General features: G+C 46.6%; 1 protein-coding gene across 2 annotated transcripts in view; it reads right to left on the bottom strand.

Moving 5' to 3' along the window:
- Window positions 1-1,709: 1,709 nt before the first annotated feature.
- PSTPIP1 (proline-serine-threonine phosphatase interacting protein 1) overlaps window positions 1,710-19,262 on the bottom strand; it is a 50,746-nt gene continuing 33,193 nt past the window's right edge. For both annotated transcript variants that reach the window (XM_084213789.1, XM_084213790.1), the window contains 10 exons: window positions 17,558-17,620; window positions 16,479-16,577; window positions 14,781-14,826; window positions 13,907-13,986; window positions 11,637-11,735; window positions 11,080-11,176; window positions 7,802-7,892; window positions 6,337-6,407; window positions 5,019-5,116; window positions 1,710-3,501 (listed from right to left, as the gene is read on the bottom strand). In XM_084213789.1, coding sequence (XP_084069915.1) covers window positions 3,370-3,501; window positions 5,019-5,116; window positions 6,337-6,407; window positions 7,802-7,892; window positions 11,080-11,176; window positions 11,637-11,735; window positions 13,907-13,986; window positions 14,781-14,826; window positions 16,479-16,577; window positions 17,558-17,620 — 876 coding nt within the window. In that variant the 3' untranslated portion in view covers window positions 1,710-3,369. The remainder of the gene's footprint in view (window positions 3,502-5,018; window positions 5,117-6,336; window positions 6,408-7,801; window positions 7,893-11,079; window positions 11,177-11,636; window positions 11,736-13,906; window positions 13,987-14,780; window positions 14,827-16,478; window positions 16,578-17,557; window positions 17,621-19,262) is intronic.

The raw sequence follows: 19,262 nt of genomic DNA, 5'->3' as shown, positions 1-19,262 counted from the left end.
TGTGGAGTCCCCTGGGCTGCACAGTTGAGCCACAGCACAGTGACCCTGCCAGGAGGTTCTGTGGTACCACAGTGTGTGTTACCCACCAGTGCTCAGCTGGCTGTTCCTCAGTGCCCACCAGGCTCCTGTCAGACACCTATCACCTGGTGCTTGGCTGAAATGATCTCCTCTTGGATCCATGTGCTTCCACTTCTGCTGCATTCAGAAATCAGCGAGGGATGAGCTGCAACTGGGAGAAAATTACCTCTGGAGAGGAGAGTCATGCCACAAGTTCATCTCTGAGACAGGAAGGAAGCCAAGGGAAGAGTTTCTACTGTTATGCCCAGGTTCTGTTACCACTCTGGCTGATGTGTGCTGGGCTTGTTCACACTACAGAGCTCAAGCCAGGGGTCCTAGGAGAGGTGGCAAACCCTTCAAACCTTGATCAGTCACTGTGCTCCTGCTATTTCTACATGCCCAGCTGGGAAGAGGTTGATTTCTTCCTCTTAGCTGCCTGGTTGTTGGAAGTGCTGGAAGCTGGTTGGCTCTATGGATCACTGAGCCTGGCAGGAGGCCTGGCTGTGTTGGCTGTCCAAGAGCTGGGTCTGTTAGATCTCTGGTTCTAGTCTGATTCTACTTTGTTGTTACTACTGGTTTGTGGGCTCTTAATATGCAGAAATCTGTTCTGTGCAGGACCTCACCCTACACTTGCAGACATTTCCTAATTACGTGTGGTTGTCATTGGTTAAATGTTATTTCATACAGGTTTTCCTGTTCTTTTCCTTAATTGGTAGTAAATGGAAAAAGAAAACAATACACATTTTGACTTTAGCATAAGAATGTCGCTGGAAAGGGCCCATTTCAGCTTCCCACCTTAGCTGAAAATTGAATATGACTTGATTGTGTCAGTTTTATTGCCCAAATGTTACCAAACTGGAGAGGAAATGTTAATAAGGGCAATTTTATTAAGGCAGTAACCTACAGCTGACCTTCCTGCTTTTCCTGCTGATAAGGGTGGGTAGATGGATGACACCTAAAATGTGGCTGTTCTCAGAGGGTGTGGATATTCCTTGATATCTCTGTTCTATTTGTGGCAAGTGCTGCCATGCAGATAGGGCAAACTGAAGCACTTGGCTGGTAAGTAGTTCTGAGCCATATCTAGACAATGTGAAGCAGAGGATTCATGAGAAACCACTGCTGCTGCTTTTTCATTTCCTGAACAGTCTGCAGTTAGCATGTGGAACCCAAATGCTGTGACACTGGGGAGATTTGGAAATACCTACAGCCTCTTGCCATTCAACAGTGTTTACTTGACAGAAGAAGAGATTGGTAGAAAGGAAATTGGTATCCTGACTTTAACAGCAAAAATATGGAATGATTTGATGGGAGAGAAGCAGCAGCCACCATTCCACCAGCTGTGTGTTGGTGATGCAGAGCATGTGGTCCATGGAAGCAAAGATGATCTGCAGTTGGGTCTCAGGGCAATCAAGACTAGGCCCTGCAGTGCCTTGTGTGAAGCTGGACCCCCAGAGAAATGAGGAGTCCTGCAAAATCTGTGTGTCCCACATCAGTAGAGAAGGTGCAGCTCAGTGGTTTTGAGGTTTTTTTTTCTGTTTAATTAAGATAATCTGCAAAATATCCATCTAAATTTATTTATTTATTGCTTCATTACAGTCTTCTTGTGGAAGATTGAGTGTTCAAGAAGTGAATACATTAAATACCTTGTGCATTTGGTTTCCTGCTGTAGCTAAGAAGGGCTGCTGTGGTTGTTGGGCAGCCTCTCGTGCTGTCCTTTGTGTCACCTGGGGGGTGTCACAGAAGCTCCCTTCCCTTTCCAGCCTGGCAGTGCTGCTCCCACTCTGCTGCCTTCAGAGCCATCCCAGCCCTGCTGGGGGCACTGGGGAGTGTGGCAGGACAAGGGGCTGTGCAAAGCACTGCAGGCAGCCAAAGGGAAAGGGCCTGGCACTTCTGTTCCATCCTTGAAGGCAGAATTCAAATAAAATACTGCAAATGGCTCTGACCTTCACTGTGTTTCATTTAAGAAAAGATTGCATTGACCATTACACCTTTTTCTTTTGTCCTAATTTCTCTTGTGTTTTTTGTGTGTCTGAGCTAACAGTCCCTCTCTCCTCCATGCCTTTCGGGTAGCAATAAAATTAATTTTCGTTGTCTTGATTCAGTTTTAAGGCCTGAAACCTTGGCAAATGGTCATTCTGCCCCCAGAAACAGTTTGCTCTGATTCAAATTAAATCACCAGGTTGAAAAATTTTTAAACTATCTTGAAATACCGAAAAGGGAAAAATGGCAGAAACTATCCATCAATCCCTCGTACAGTACAGTTACAGCTGAAAACATTCTTAAATATTAAACTAGAAAGACTGATAGAGCTGAAATCTGTGAAATACAGTGAACCTGCACAGAGGTTTTGTTGCAGAATGAGCACATGAGAGATGGCTGGAAAGAGCCCAGGGTGTCCCTGTGGCAGCAGTCACAGAGGTGCAGAGGCTGCAGAGCAGCCTGGGCAGGAGAAGCAGAGCAGTGAAGGGTGGCTGCCCTGCTGACACTGCAGGGGGAGGGAACTGGCAATTCTCTGGGCTCACAGGAGAGGAATCAGGGCAGTGCAGCACTGCTGGAGGCTTGGCTTAGCTGCTGTTTGTCTTGTTGGATTTTTAAACTTCATAATCCCAGAGAGGCGTTAGGGAAGCCATCCAGCCAAGGCAAAAGCAAGCTTTGGGCCCATCATCTGCCCCAGAATCCAGAGCAAAGCAGAGCCCATGGCTAGCATGGATTCCATTGTGCTAGGAGATGGTTGTGATGGGGAATGGCTCCAGTTTTCCCACTGGGGATGTGTCCTGGTGCTCCTCTCTGGGTGCATTCACTATTTTTTGTATTTTCAGCTGTGACTGATAAACCATCCTCTGTCAAAAATGCCAGCATGGCCTGTGCATGGGGAGAAAGGGATCCATGTGATGGCCATAAGGGGGGCTCCCAGGCTGGCTGGGGACAGTCCTCCAGCCTGCAGAAACTGCACTTGCTTCTGTGATCTTTCCCTTTGCACAGCTGAGATCTGGGCAGCATTTTCCTCCCAGGATCATGAAGCTTAGAAACATTGCTGGCAGCACAGTGTGCTGAGTGACCGTGCCAAAACATGCAAGTCCTCATCTCTCAGGAGTGAAGATGTTTTTTTTTCAGATAGTGCAGGCCAGGAGAAAAATGGGATGAAGCAGGAGCAAGGGAGAGAAAAGCATGGTCAGTTGGTTATTTCCTGACTGGTGGTTGTAGAAAACATTATTATTGGGATGCTGTTGGTCACCTGAAGCAGACCTTGTGTGCTGATTGTTTTCAGTAATGGAATATTTGTAAAGTCTGAGGGCTGGGGGCTCCTTTTCATCAGAGCTTTTCCAGGTAGGAGCCTGGCACGAAGCCCCTCTGGCCGTTCCTTTCTGCTGTCCACCAGCCATCGTCGTTCTCCGCGATGACAACCACGACGTCCCCCTCGCTGATGTCCAGCTCATCCACGTTCTGGAAGGAGACAGGGAGAGAAATGGGGACAGCCTGACAACACAGGGGGCCCAAGAAGTATCTGGTGGGCTCTTCATCAACATTCTGCTAGTGTCCTTCTGGTTCTGAACCACCACACAGTGAGGCATTAAGCATTTTGGCTATTTCTTTAAGATGCTCAGATTTCCCCAGCCTCCTCCTGCACAACCTGATGGATGGATCACTGGGGAAGTCCAGAAAGGGTTAAACACCACTCTCCTAAAGCAGCTCACCATGACCTGCATAGTCTGCAGGTGGTGCTAAATGGAGCACAGCTTAATTCCTAAGGGGGATAACAGTGCCTCTGCTAATCCATGCCTGAAATAGGTCTCTCAGTTGTTTTAGCAGTGACCAGTGGGGGACAGTGACTCTTGCACAGCAGTGACTTTCATCCCCAGACAAATGCAGTAGTTGCAAATAAGCTCTCCCTGAGCTCCCAGGCAGCCATCAGTGTTCAGTGGTGCTGTCCTATTTTCCATAGGAAACCACTTTGCTGCCCACAGTGTAGTAAATAGAAAACAGCATAAGGAAGGCTTCCAGAGATGTTTGAGGTGTCAGCTAAAACTGAATTTAATGCACCTGAGTAGGTAAGAATGGACTCAAAAAATGAGAGGCCTCAATGTACAATATACTAAAGGTAGTAACAGGCTCTTTTCTCAGCAGGGAATATCCCTGTGTGGCACAGTTTTAAGGAACTCCTGGAGAAATGAGGTGATCCAGTAGTCTCCTTAGGGGAACTGCCATTAACAGTGAGCTGCTTCCAACTGTGCTTGCAGGAAATTTCACGTAAATAATAAAAGAAAGTTTAAAATGAAGCAAAAAAAAAAGCCCAACATTGAATAAAAGGTTTTGGAATACTGCTGTACCTAAGGGAAAGTGCTCCCTTTGAGCTTTTTCTCTGTTTTCATAATTTATCTGGCATTTATCTATTTTGTCACTGTCACATTTCTTCAAGGTTGGCTGTTGGTGGCAGGTCCCTTGGTGTGAGGCTCTCTCTGCACTGAGACATCAAACATCCTGGATGCTGCTTCTCCTGCTGATCTAAAGCTAATAAAAGGAGCCCTTAAACTGACATGTAAAGCTGGTGGGGTTGGAGTTTAGGTTCTGGAGTCCATCTGAATTAGCAAATATTTACAACCAGTCCATTCACAACCTTTTACTAATGACATTCTGCCTAGTTAGGACTGGAGTCAGGGAGAGTTCAATATCCCAGTTCAGGATTTGGGTTGTTCTCTTTTGTTGGCAGATGAACCACATCCACTGTGATTCTGCAGCCTGCAACATGGGAGTGCAGGGAAGGAATGTCCTTTATGGGATTCTGCCCTCTCCAGCATGGAGAACCAGTGTGCTGAACTGGAGCAGGACAGATCAATCTTGTCCCTGGCTGTAAGATGACAGTAACTTCTCCTTCACAGAATTTACACTTTCAGAATGTTTCAATCAGCATCCCTTCTTTTAAATGTGACTCTCTGAAGTGTTTCTTTTGAAGCCTTTCTTACCTGGGCTGTGTAGTCATAAAGTACTCTGTAGTCCTGTGATGACGTGCTCTCAGCTTTATCATTGACAAAAATGGATGCATAGACTCCTTCTGTTCTCTCTGCAAGGGTGGGAAAAATAAGGAAGAAATACCCAGCACAGAAACAAAGAGTTCAGTTGCTTCTAAAAGCGTGGGATCATATGCAAGAGTTCACAAATACAAGGCTTTCTGTTCTCCCTCTGCCTGGAGATGCACACATACAGAAAAGCTGCTGTGAGCTGTAGGTAAATCCTGCACAAAAAGCATCCCCCATTGATGGGATGACAATACACCCACTGAACTTTGTGGGAGGTCAGAAACTACATCAGCCTCAGGTTGGGAAAAAGGTTCCCCCTGGTAAAACACAATCCCAGTCACCCAAGGAGGGAAACACTGATTAAAATGGTTTAACAAGCTGCTTCTGGGGGTATAAAATTCTAGCAGTTCCCTGGCTCACACAGGACTTTCCTTTTCCCCTGGAGAAAAATGGAAAACACTGTGCCAATGGGTCACCAGACATTTCCCAGTGGTTTGTGCAGCTCTCACGTAGCTATTTGTCATGGACATCACTTTTTTTTGCAGATGTTTTGTTTTAATACAGCTTATTGCAATTAGGGAAACTTCTCATTTCTTCCCAGCATCTGTCTGGGGGCTTCCCCTGCTGAGTGCCCAGTGCAGCAAGAGAGTCTGGGCTGTTTCTGGGTGCCCAAGCAGGCTGGCCTGACAGAGGCAGCTGATTTTAAAGCTGTTTGAAAACAACTTTTCTTTTGGTAAGAACTGCAGTTAAAATGCCTTTGTTTACTATCAAATCAATAATCATAAACTGTTAGCTTTTACCTAGTCAAAATACTGTGTCTTAAATATCATCTGATAAATTCCTAGTTATAAGGATTACAAGACAACAGTGCAACTGTGAGGTGAGATGGATATTTGTATTCATAAGCCACGTGCCTGGTGTGTTAAAAATGGTATGTGGGTTTTTTAGTAGTAGTTATGCTACACAAGGAGAAAACTAGTCAGAAAAAATAATAGTAATGGTCAGAAAAAATAGAGAAAATCAATGTCAGACTGCTGCTCTGAATGTACAGCCCCCCCCGCCTAGATGGAGGTTTCTATGGATTATTTGGCACTTTAAACTGGGAAATTTGTTAATACACATCCAAGCAAAATTAATTTCCAGACTGCTCTTGCCTGCCAACATGTGAATATGTGCTGTACACTTCTGCTCCATGTCAAAGCCTGGTTTAGCAACACAATCTAAAACAAACACATCTGGTAAACTGATTTCCTGCAGAGCATACCCAGAGGAGGGGCTGAAGGAGTGGCAGTTTCTGTGTTGTTTTTGCTGCTCCCATGCAGTAGTCCAGAGAATCTGCAGAACCAAGAGAAGCCAAACCCAAAATGAGTGAACAGGCCTGGGTATGAGCATTCCTTCATCTCAGCTCTGACTCAGCCTTCCCTCCATCTGCTTCACAGAGTAAATGTCATCTCTTCCCATGGCCTTCTATTTTCTTTTATGCTACAGATATATTTATCTTCCTTTAAAAATGTGTTTTTAAAAATGCAGCAGACTATTGAACCATCAGCCTTCATTAAATTGTGCATGAAATGCAGCAGATAATATTTTTTGTAGAGCCGAAGGCTCATGGTGTGAAACTCCAATTATTCCACAATGTTAAAATGATGAAAATTGTCAGTTGCCTATAAGAGATTAACATCTCTTTGTGTTTAAGGAAAACCCTGATACAATTTAAAATACAGAGCCTGTGTAACAAGTCTTTCTAAAAGCTGTGAGTTTAAGTGAATTTTTATTTTAATCTATCCCTAGTTATTTCCTATATCACAGCTGGGTACTGAAGACTAAATAAAGTGAGCAAATGGGTTAGGATTCTCAAGCAGAGGTAGAAATAGCATTGCATGCTTAAGGCATATTTAAAGGGTCTGATTTTTCAGCTAGGAACATTGTTTTTCTGGAAAATGGATATCCTCTCTCAAGAGTTCCTGAAAGACTCAGGCTGAGTCTCTCCAGGCTCCTTGCCCATGCTGCTCACAGTTGTGCTCTGAATGGCAGGACAATTGTCTTATGTAACTGCACAGGATGCAGCACTGAATTCATGATTAGAGAAGATCCAGTTTCCAACTGAAAAACAAAGCCCTGTGTATGACCCTGAGCAGCTCCCTGGCAAGGCTGGACCACATTCCAAACGGGAGATCACCGCCTGCTTCCTGTCCTTGCCGTGTCATAGGGCTTGTTAAACTTTAAATCTCTTCTGTTCTAACTGTGATGCCCTCCCCACCGTGAGTTTGCCATTTTAGCATTAAATATTTAAACCAAGAGAGGCACCACGCTCTTGTGCTGTTCCAACTGCATCCCTGATCTCACATTTACCAGCAGAAATGGATCACAATGAGGAAAATTGCCTCCCTGATCACCCCAGTTTTTCCACCCTGTGTTTTGCCCCTTGGATCCAGACAGAGAGAGCAGCTCTGAGTGGTGCTGTAAGCAGGGAGGAAGGGCCCCAGAGGAAGGCTCTTCCAGCCTCTGCTCCCAGCCACATTCACCTTCACCCTCTCTGGAACAAACCGGGTCTGTTGCGCTGCCGGCCCCGTGACCGCTCTGAACTGCACCGGGGCAGCCGGAATCGCTCTCACGCATTTCAGTGCCTTCACTTCTCCTGCTGCCCCTGCCACCCTGGAGGCACAGGGGCCTCCCAGGGGAGTTCTGTGCCCAGGCCTGGCTCTGCTGGGCACTGAGCTCGCTCTCACCTCTTGATCATGCCGCAGGACTGGCCGGGGCTGGGGCTGCTGCTGCGCCGGCCGGGCTCCCGGCTGTAGTAGCTCTCGTAGCCGATGGCATCTGCACAGGGCAAGGAAAACAGGTGTTCAAACAGGCAGGTTCAAACAGGAACCACCGAGAAAACTCTGTTTGCTCCCTGCCACAACGTGCCCTGGGGCTGCTGGAGCAAACTCAGGGCAGCACCTGTCTGCCCTCACCTGTGTTACTGATGGATCGTGAGATGATGGAGCTCTCTCAATTAAAAGATAACTATTGTGTCATGTGTGGTTATGTTATTGGAGTTTGGATGTGCTCTGTTCTCCCCACAGTTCCCTTTCCCCCTGCACTGTGCCCATCAGACAGCCTGGGCTGTCCAGGACAGGTACAAAGGAGCTGCACAGGTGTCCCTTACCTGGGGCAGGTGGGAATGGAAAAGCTTGGGGGTGCTTAGGGGGTGCAGCATGCCAACACCTGAGCTCCAATCCAGTTACAGAGCAGTCTGCACTGATAAATGGCAAAGCAGAGCTGACTGACAGACTCTGGGAGGGGCCAGGGCTGGCTGGTGCCACCCCAGGGGTGTAAAAGCCTGAGCATCCACCTTGAAGATGAACTGGTTGGTGGTACCCATGAGGGGCAGTTCCCAGCACTGCAGCTTTTTCCTTATGTAGCCCTTTGCTGTATTTTTGTAAGATTTAATAAACCTCTTTAAATTTTCAAAGTGAGCAGTTGTCTCTCACTTCTGGAACGAGCTGGAGCAGCTCAGGGGAAGCTGGGGGCTGGACAGAAGCCATTCCAGGGGCTGTGAACAGCCATGCCCTGGTGGCCTGAGGCCCATTCCAGGAGCTGGGACTGCCCTGATGAGGAAGGCAGCTTCCTCCATGGCTGTTTCTTCTATGGCCTCAAAGCTCAGGATTTTAGGGGGCACAGTATGGTCACTGAGTGCCCTAAACCGTGTTCACGACAGAATTTGCTGCAGCACATTTTGTTTCTTCTTTCCTCTGTGTATCCAGTCAGGAATTTTTGTCAGAGCTGGGGAGATTTCTGAGTGTTATTGCCTGCAGCAGTAACGAGCAATTTCCTGGTGTTTGCTCGTGTGTTTCCCCCACCTTTCCTACCTCCCCCTCTGCCTCCTGAGAGCTTATTTGCTGTTTACCCAGAGATATTTGGGTTTTGTTCCCTCAAACGCATTTAGGTTGCAGTTCCTTCTCTCTCCCCTATGGTGTCGTTAGGGGTGAAATTCAGATCATTTCCAAGTGTAACTTTACAGATGAAATAGTTACAGACGGATTTATTTGTCAGCTCAGAGCTCCCAGCACAGTTCTTACAGCTGGTGGCCACACAGCCTTTCTGCCAGCTCCAGTGAGAGCCAGGCAAACAGGAGTGAAGCCCATGAGAGGAGAAAGACAGACTGAGGCTAAAGGTTGTGTTGACATCCTCAGCCAAGACACTGAGCAGAGCAGGCACACAGAGCTGGAAAGATCCCTACCAAAAAGACTCACAGTAATTAGGGAGTTTTCTGACCAGTTTAAGGCTCTCCTGTTGCCCCTCTGCATTGTCACCCTGGTGCAGTTTCCAGTCTAGAAGGCATCCTAAGACTGGGTAGGAAAGGAAGTGAGCAACACCACCAGGAAGGTTTGGTCACCTGGGTTTCCTCCTGCCTTTTGCAAATAACAGCACAGATCAACAGCTCCCCACGTGCTGCAGTGCAAACTGAACAGCCAGAGCTGTGGAGAAATTGGGATATTGCTTCCAGAACTTTTTCTGTCATTTTCTAGAAGGTGACAAAAATAAACAGCAAAAAACCAAGTCAGGTTTTTCTTTGCCTTTCAAAAAGCTCTCAAGGGTTTTTTCCATCTAGTTCTTATTATAAATGACTCTGACATGGCCAAGAGCTTTTTGTAGAAATTTCCTAGGTGACTGGAGAATGACACATCTCAAATAGGGAAAAAAAACCAAAAACCTAAACCAAAAAACACCAGCTGAGAATTACACTTCTTTATACTAAGAATTACATTTCTTTATGTAATTTCTTTATACTAAGAATTACACATTTCTTAGTATAAAGAAGTTATTTCACACTGTTGCAAGGCACAGTTCTCCTTTCTGCCACTAAAAATGTATTTTTTTCCTGGGTAAATTCTCCTTATCAGTGAATTTAAATCCCCTGTATGAAGAAGCACAAACTGCAGCAGCAAAATGGCATCCGGTGCACCAGTATCAATATACCAATTTTAAAAAATTCCCAAAATCTCAATTTTTAGCCACTGTAAGAGTTATGGCAAAAAGGCTGAGTGGAAAGCATGCCTCAGATAGCTCAGATAGCACCCAGCTCTGCTGAAGAAGGGCCTGGGGTGTAATTCCTGCCAGCTTTGAGCTCTGCAGTGAAACCAGAGGGGTGGAACTTGTTCTTGTAGGAGATAATTATATTCCTACAATAATTATCCCAGGGGTCAGGCCCTGATTTTGTACCTGTACAGCTCCCAGCATGGAAGGGTTTCATGTAACTCTCTTGTGTTGCCTGTTGAAGCACAGGTGTGGTTTGTGCCTGCCCATGTGACACATCAGACAGCTCCTTTCCTGCAGGGTGCTTGGAGAGCTCCTACCCTGGAGCAGCAGGGTTTCATTTCCCACCTGCTCTTGCCTCATGCTGGCTCAATCTCCATTTCAGAGCAGAGGTTTTGAGCACTGGAGTCAAGGAGAAGGCAGCTCTGCCTTGGATGGGCAGACCCTGTGAACCTGACAGCAGTTCTGTGTGCTGGGGCAAAGCCAATTTCATTCAGAATTTCTCCCAAAGTCTTGGCTTATGCAAACTTCCTGACAGCAGATTTGTTGCTCCCCACTGGGCATGTGGAACAGAATAGAAAACTTCCCTGTGCAGCAAAAGAAGAGGCAGCACCTCTGCCAAGAGGACCCTGGGGTGCAGTTCCGTGGTAAGGTGGCTCTGTCTTGTCGCTGCAGGAAGCTGAAGTTGCCATTTCTGCAAGGCAATTTGCCACCTCCTTAGTGGTGTCAATTCAGCTGTACTGTGAAATGAGCCTGGCTGCAAAGCCAAAACAACTTTTTTCTTCCTTGGAGGGTTATTTTTAAGCTGGATCATTCTGCTATCCCACTTAGAGCATCACTCAGGCAGCGATGGCAGCACAGTGTGGGGGAAGTGAGCCGTGGCAGGTGGGAATGAAAAGTTGGAGCAGGAATTCCTCCAGCTGGTTTCACCTCCAAGGGACGTGCACTGCACAAGCCATCTGACAGGATCAGGAGGAATAATTACCTGGAGGTTGTGTTCCTGTCATTTTTGTCTTAATGAAGTAGTCTATGTCTGACTCTACAACACAGTTCTCCAAGCTGACCCGAACCTCCTCATACATCTACAAAACAGAAGCCAAGAGTTTAATTTCACTTTTAACATTTCACACTGAATTAACAAGCAATGCTCTTGTAGTCATTGTCCCCTTAAGAAACTTTATGCTTGGTACATGTCTGACCTGGCTGCTCTTCAGCCTGCCCCCCAATATTCTTGTAAACACACCTCTTTGTGCTCTGGATAGTCTTTAAAGAGAGCAGGACAAAGGCAGTCCAGAACTTTTCAATAAAGAAATTAATAGCAGGAAACAACATTCAAAGTCAAATCTGGTGTGTTCTTTCCATCTTCCACTTCTGACTGGATGCCTTTTTCGAAACGGAGTCACCCAGCAGAGGATTTTGGGAGCAGGGAGCATTGCCCAGCACCCCAAGGAGGGCACACAGTGCCACCAAGTGACACAGGCATGGGGACAGCAGGGGTGAGCAGTGCCCTGGGGCAGCAGGGCAGGGCAGGGCAGGCTGTACCTCATCATCCTTCACACACTGCAGGGACAGCTGGTTGCAGTGCACCCACAGCGAGTTGCGCAGGATCGTGATGCGGTCGCACTCCTGCAGCTGGAAGACCTGAAACCAAAGAGGAAACGTGATGGAGCCTTGTGGCATCGAGTTCTTGGCTCTGCAGGCTGGGGGTGCAAACCTGTGCTGAGGGCACCATGTTTCACTTGGTGAAGAAACTACATCTACTGTTCGTGCCCAAAAATTTGTTCTAATTGCTTGCACCAAATTAAAGTTCTATTTTAGAGACAAAATCAAAGCAGGGCAGAGGAATCCAGAGCTGGATTTGACTGCTACCTCTGCTGCTGAGGATTTCAGAGTCAGGGTCCTGTCTGCCCATCACACTGAAATCTGGGTGTTTACCAGATCAGTAGAGCACTGGCATGAAAGGGTCGTATTTATGTTAGAGGCAGAGGCAAAACCATCCACCTCTGCCATCTAAAATGTCTCTGCAAACTTTCCTCTTTTGAAAGTAGTGGAGTTGACTCTGCATTTGAAAGGTTACTTTTGTGGTAACAGTTGTTCCCTTCCTTCATCTGTCTGGCTTCCTCATGTTACTGCACTGCTTAGGAAGAAGGAAGGGGGCAGAGAGAGAAGTGTGAACTGATTTGGGGAATAGGCAGATAAGCTCTTTCTTGAAAACTTGAAAAAAAACCCAAATCACCCTGATGTCTACGTTGTGCTGTTAAAAGTAGAACAAAGTTTTGGTTTTCTATGAGGTGTGAAAATCTCAGATGCTTCCAGCCATCTGTCTCCATCTCTATTTGCTAGTAATTATGTCCAGAACACCACAAATGTATATTTGGGTATGCTTCCTGCCATCTAATGACTTACCAACTAAAGAAACCCAGAAAAGGGAATCTGTCAAGGGAGTAAGCTGCTGTGGGGACTGGTTTCTGAGAGTAAAAGCTTTTAAAGAGAAGCTGCAAGGTGGAGAATGAGTATTTGGATGCTGAAACAGCACCAGAGCCAAGAGGGAATTTTCCAGGTGTCCTGTCAGGAAATGCAGTTAATCCAGGAGGGCAGTGGGGTGGCTCTGGCCTTTCAAGCCCTTGTCAGCACCCAGAGAAGCACAGCTGGGTGCTGTGTTTGCACTTCCCTGGTGCTGCTGGAGAACCAGGGCAGTCCAGGACAGTGTGGCACAGCCCCTGTGACAAAGGCCACCCCAGAGCTGCCACTTGCCAGCCAGCATTTTCAGGCTGTGCTTGTCCAGCACTCAGTTACAGACCCAGCACCTCCAGATTCCCCACTATGCAGCCACAAGTGGAGGACTTTGAGCTGCTTTTTGTACTAATTGCTAGTTAAAAAAAAAAAAAAATCAAAGAGTATCAGTTCTTCTCTCTACGAGCACCTTTAAAATAAAGCACCAAAGATGCTCTTGCTTTTTGAATGGCTGTTTGGATTAAGCAGTGGGCAGGTCACAAGTTCTGTGGGCTGGCCAGGATTTAGCTATATGGGACAAAAAAAAGAGTGGTAGGTTGTGGAATACTTTTCTGGTTCGTTGGCTTTTTAAGAAGAGAGAAAATGTGCATCTTTGGAAGACTAAGGCTTGGCACAGTATCTGTGGAACTGTCTGTGCCAGTTGTGGGGCTTTTCAGTCCTCTCAGGGAATATTTAAGAGGAAGCAGAGAACTGGAAATGTATCCTCCTGGCATTTTATTTTATGTGGAAACAAAGCCTGCAACAAGTAAATATAGCAAAATCAGATTTTAGCAGATGGGCAAGTGTACTTGAAGGGTTACTGTGATCAAATGAGGGGCTGATTTGGATGCCAACCAGTTCCTGTAAAATGTTGTGCAAAACTTAATAGCCAAGTGCAAATCTCCTTGTCCATCCTCAGTAAAATGGAGACAGAGACGTCTCTACCACTGCCTTTCAACTGAAAGATTATTTCATTGCAGAGGACAAATATTCTTGCAGGTGAATTTAAAGTGCTACATAAAGAGTGACTGGGGACTGTACCAGTTCATATATTGCTCCACCTCTCCCACCTCTGCACTCATTCCCCTCCTTTATTTTCACACAGCTGTGCTGCCCAAGCAAGGAGGATGTCAGGGATACAAGAGCAGCTATGCCTAAATGAGCTCCAGTTTTTGCAGTAATTTTGCAAAGACATGTGCTGAGACTCCACATAAAGCAAAGAGCAAAACCCTTGGGGTGGCATTTCAGGCCATGGACTGAAATCTTCCAATGGGACAAATAAAAAGTGTGCAAACATCTCTGCAGAAGTCAGTGTTTACCTCACAGGTTTTGATATGTTCCTGCTCCCACTCTGTCCTGACCTTATCCAGCTGCTCGATGTTCTGCTTGTAAACGTTCTCTGTAAACACAGACACAGAACACAAACCCAACAGTCAGGGGAAAAGTGCTACAGCCTTTCTCTCTTCCCTCCTATTGGGCCTTTCCTGTGATTTCCTGTTCTTCAGGCCAGTGCTTTGCTTGAGAATCACAAGAATATGTGAGGTTGGGCACAATAATTACTGGGTTTTCCTTTGTGCTGGGGTTAGGGTTCTCTCTGTGTGGTTTGCAGGCCAGTTATAAACTTTATGGTGGGGATAACACAGTTCAGACATGAAGAGCCTGGATCATGCTTGGGCACTGAGCATCCTTGGGCTCTCCCCATTCCAAGCCAGCCAGCTGAGCCATGTGATTTGGGGGATTCCATGGGGAGGGAGGCACAAGCCTGAGCTCCTGAGCCAGCTCAGCTGTGTGTTGGCCTGTCCTGCTGGGCATACACACTGTGTTTGTGGCTGGAGATCACTGCTGTGCTCGTGCCCTTGGGGATGGGGGATGGAATTTGGGCTGCCTCAGGGCAACTTGAGCTCTACTGTGTTTTCAAACGTGCTTCAAGAAGAGCTTTTCTTCCCTGGGTGAAGTCCCTAAAGGAAGTCTTCTGTAAATTCTGTCATGCAAGCAGGACACTGGTATTTCCACAGGGGGGAGTGAATGCCAGTGACTGTCAGGCTGCTGCTCTTTAGAGGCTTTTTCATTAATATTTGGGTAGGTGACTCTGGGGACCCTGAGAGCCTGGGTGATTTGGATGTGTTCTATCAAAATCCTGTGCTGGTGGATCCTTGCTGAGAGGACTCATAGTTCAGCTGCAAACAGCATCACCTGCTTCATTTGCTGCATCTCTGCATTGCTTGGCTTTGTTCTGGCTCTGAAACAGGAAAAGAAACACCCCAAATTAACTTCTGATATATTTTTGCTTCTGCCCCAGTTTTTTGTGCTGCCTGCTCTCTTTTCCCCTCTAGGGGAAAGGCTCTCACTTACAAGAACTTCCTGCCTGTCCCCCCTTTGTGCACAGTTCTGCTGAATGGAGAAGGGACCAGAATTTCCCAGGTGCAGCCACAGGTGCAATGACTTCAAGGGAAAGCTTTCCATTCAGACATCCCTGCCAGAGGAGCTCAGAGCCAGTGATCCAGCCTGAAGCTGTGCCTGCTGGCTGAGCTGCTTTTTTCTCTGTTGTTTGATGTGCTTTTCTAATAGATATTTATAAGCAGAAATAAATGGCAGTTAAAATTCTTCATCTTTCAAGCTTCTCATGTAGTACTCAGATGAAAAGCACACAGCTTTTAAAATACTTTGCAAATACCAGATTATTTCCCATAACAACTCAGAAGCCTAAAAGTGAAATTCACTCTAAGTAGAAGTCCTCTGTTTTAAAAACCTGCAGCTTTTAGCAAATGAGAAAACAGCCATGAGTGACAGCTCTGTGCTCTCAGGTCCTTCTGCACAGATGGGGGTGACAGCACACTCATGCACCGCTCCAGACATCACTGTCATGCATTCTTCCCCCTGCCCTTGAAGACAAGGCTCAGGTAGGGGCTCTTATGATCATATTCCTCATCACAGCTGGCTGGGAAATGTGGAGTAAGCTGGGAATAGAAGTTTCATTCTCGTTTGCTTCCTGGCCAATTCGTTTGCAAATGCTGAGCGGAGTTAAACAGCTCTGTGCATTCCCAACGTGCTGGCAATGTTCATGGAGCACCCTGGGATCCTTCTGCATGGAAGGAGCTGGGTCAGGTTCAGCTGCCATTGGAGCTGGGAAATGTTTGGTGTCATTTTGGCAGGGCCAGGATTCCATCCCCTCTTTGCAGCTAAGCTGCAAGGGTTTGCTCATCAGAGATTAGGGAATGCTGGAAATAAAATGTAAAGTTCTGGTGCTGTTTTTAGAGTCTCCACACCACCACCCCCCCCTCCTTGAGATGATTTTTGATCCTTTTTGCTTACACTGCACGGATTTTTATCGAGCCAAAGGGAGTTCATTTATTTTGTTTTCTCCATCTGTTTCACTGTAAAATGTTCCCATTAAAAGTTAGTGAATTGTCAGCTGCAAGTATCAGGACGATGCAATGAAGGGCTGCAGTGCCTTAATTTCCAACGATTTATTTTTGAGTCTGTAAATTTAGTTGAAATTAAACTCACCACGAGGAGGAAAATGTTGAGGAAAAAGATTCAATTTAATGGAAGATGCTACGCCTACTAAGCGTAAGAGACCAAAAGGCAAAACTAACTGCATGACATATTTTTGACTTGTTTCTTTTTTGTAATGAGTCATTTCAGAGAAAAATCCCATTCAGCTTCCTTTCAGGATTCACAGAGCAATTGGATCACAGCCTGGCATAAATTAATTCGATAACTTCATCCCTTCCCAGAGGATTCTTTGGGGTTAATTTCCAAACAAAGCCCCTGGCATCCTGTAGAATGGATTAATTGTATTCTCCTGTAGCTGGAGAAGGGAAACCCCCGGTTTTCCCCCCATTTTTTCCCCCCATTTTTCCCCCAGGACAGCTCTGTCCTGCCAGGTACCTTCTCTGTTTGCTTGGGGTTCCCTGCAGCGCTGGTGCGTTCGAAGGATTGCTCGGCCTCGTCCGCCTCCCGGCACTTCTGCTCGTAGCTCTTCTTGGACTGGTGCAAAGAGATCAGACATCAGGGTCTGCCTGGGGCAGCAAGGCTGGATTCCCCCCAGAGGTGTTCCAGCCACTTCCCCCTCTGCAGTCTGGGGCAGCAAATCAGTGCCCAGGGTGGGCAGGAGGAAAAAATCCCAATGGCACCGTAAGGAGGCAGGAAAATAGAACTGAGACATTGGGATAGGGACTGACAGCACAAAGTGAATCCTTCTCCTGCAGCCCTGAAACTGTTTGCTTTGTACAACTGCACCTCCCTGCAGGAATGCACAGCTGCTCTACCACCACTGGTGCACCAGGCACCTGCCCAGGAGCCAAGGAGAGATGAATTTGGGAGCCCACGTTCCCAGGGTGGCCCTGGGGGGGCTGTCAGGGGTTGCCTTGGCCATTGCTCCAAGCTGTGAGGCAGAGCCAGCACCCCACAGGCAACAGTCTTGGTGTAGTTCTCAGAAGCAGGAGAAATCTTTATTTGCACCACAACATCTCTGTATCTTAGAGATGCACTTTTCAAAAAAAAAAAAGGTCATTAGTACAGCTGTGGCACTGACAGGTCTGCAAGCACTTTCCTTTAGAGGCAGTTGCCCAATGGAAACCAAACCCAGCTGCCTGTAGTTTCTGTACCTCCAAGCTTTCCAGATGGAGAGGATTCCTCCTGCCTACAAGAATCCCTCACTGTTCTGAAAACTGTACTTACACACACTGAAAAATTCCATTTACTCCTCTGAGCACACTTGCCTAGAGGGAATGAAATCCTGTTTGACCTGGGGCACCATTCATCCTGCATTGACCTTCTGGAGACTTTCCAGTGGGTGCAGCAGGGCAATCAGCTTCCTCCTCACAGCAGGAATGACATCTTCCCTCCCTCACACACTTTTGCACACTCACACAGCTTTGACCTTTCTTTAAATAGAGGTCCATGTGATCCAGATTTTACTGGAGCCAGTTTGCACCAGGAAAGCTGCCCAAGCCCTCCCTGCTTACCTCCATGGTTTTCTTATAATGGGACACTTTGCTCTTGTGCATCCTCTCCATTGCAGACTCGTACTGTAAGAAACACACACAGGTCAGCATTTCTTGCTCTGGACTCTTCCTCCCCTATCCAGCAGCAGGATTAGGAGAACCATAGCCAGGGCCTCTCTGTAAGCCTCCTCCCAGTGGGCAAAATGACTTCACTCTGCTTTTACAAATGACAGGTTTCTAAGTGACACAGAGAGCATCAAAGTGCCAGGTAAAAAAACAATCCCAGATAATTCTGCTTCAGTGGTTTCCATTAACAGCAGAGAGGATGTAGATCTTCATTTTCTTCTTTTTTTTTGTTGTTTTCTTGAGGAGATGGAATGCTGCAGCACCCAGTCACAGAGCCCCTTTGCTGCTGCCAGGGTTTGATCCCACATCTCTGCAGACCAAAGCACTGCCTCACCCACAGGGGCACAGGCAGCTGTCCATTTCCAATCCAAACAATTCCTGTCTCTTGTATATTCCCCTGGCACCTTTATGCTCAGTGTGATCTGATGTCCGTGCTGGAGTCATCTGGGCAGTGCTGGAAGGACAGAGCTGGATTCTCTTCCATGGTTTTAGTTGGGAGATGCCCAGCTTTATGTGACAATGAGATATGCTCCCACTGGCAGGGGATGGCTTTCTTCAGGGGGACGTTTGTCCTTTAATCTTTACATTCTGCTCGGGCAAAACTCTCTCCAGGGCTCCCCAGATGCTGGTTTCACACTGGGCACAGTTCTGAGACAGCCACAGTACAACACAAACCACAGCATTTTGGGAGGTTACCAAAACTGCTGACACCATCCAGCATGGCTAATGCTGGCTTCCTCACATGCTGGACAGAGAAAAAAGCTTATCTAAGACTCCAAAGCAGTTTTTTCCTTTTTTTTTTCCCCCAGGCCCCTGTAACTGTTCCCAGTTGAGTTACAGGCTTACAGTTCCCAGCAGGAGGGAGCCTCTGTGCACATCCCAGTGGCAAAGGGAATGGGAGACAAACACTGATGACCCTGGTGCCCACTGTCTGTCTTTCAATGCCTCACTCACTTCATCAGATCACTGTCAGCCTCAAATCTCAGTAGCAGCACTGGTTTCACCCACTTTCATATTCCAAATTTTTTGCTATTCCAAGTTCCTGTGTGTCAGGGGCTGGTAGACACACGATTTTTGTGGCACTGGATACTGGTTATATGCATTTTCACCTGTTCAAAATTAGCAAAGAAAGGAATATTTATCGTACTCCTCCATCACTCAGTGCTGTCAGAGTGAAGGGATGGTCCTGTCTTTGTCTTCAGCCCCACAGACCCAGAGGAGGTGTGAGAGTTGTCACTGCTCTCTCTATTGACAGCTTTGTTTCAAGAGACTTAGGGTCTGATGAGGTCAAAGGGGATGAAATGGCCTTAAATATACTCATTTTTTCTGTTATACAACATCAACTAAATGTTACTTATTCCATGTGTTTGGAATTCAGGATATACTGCTGTTGCATCCAGCGTGACATTAATTTGCTTTCATGTTTTTAAACATTTGTGATACCCCTTTATTTAATGTTGGAGATTGTGCAGGGTCATATCAAAGAAAAACATTAGCAAGGGTATAAAAAAGAGAAAAGGAAGGATTAAGTTCTTACAGAAATAATATCAACAGCATCTGTAGTTACACCAGAGAGAGTAAAAGGGACCAAAGCCTCTGG

Source organism: Fringilla coelebs (genome assembly GCF_963513975.1).
Source record: "Fringilla coelebs genome assembly, chromosome: 12".
Taxonomy (NCBI): domain Eukaryota; kingdom Metazoa; phylum Chordata; class Aves; order Passeriformes; family Fringillidae; genus Fringilla; species Fringilla coelebs.
Note: the sequence above shows the minus strand (reverse complement) of the source record. Positions and strands in the feature narration are given on the sequence as shown.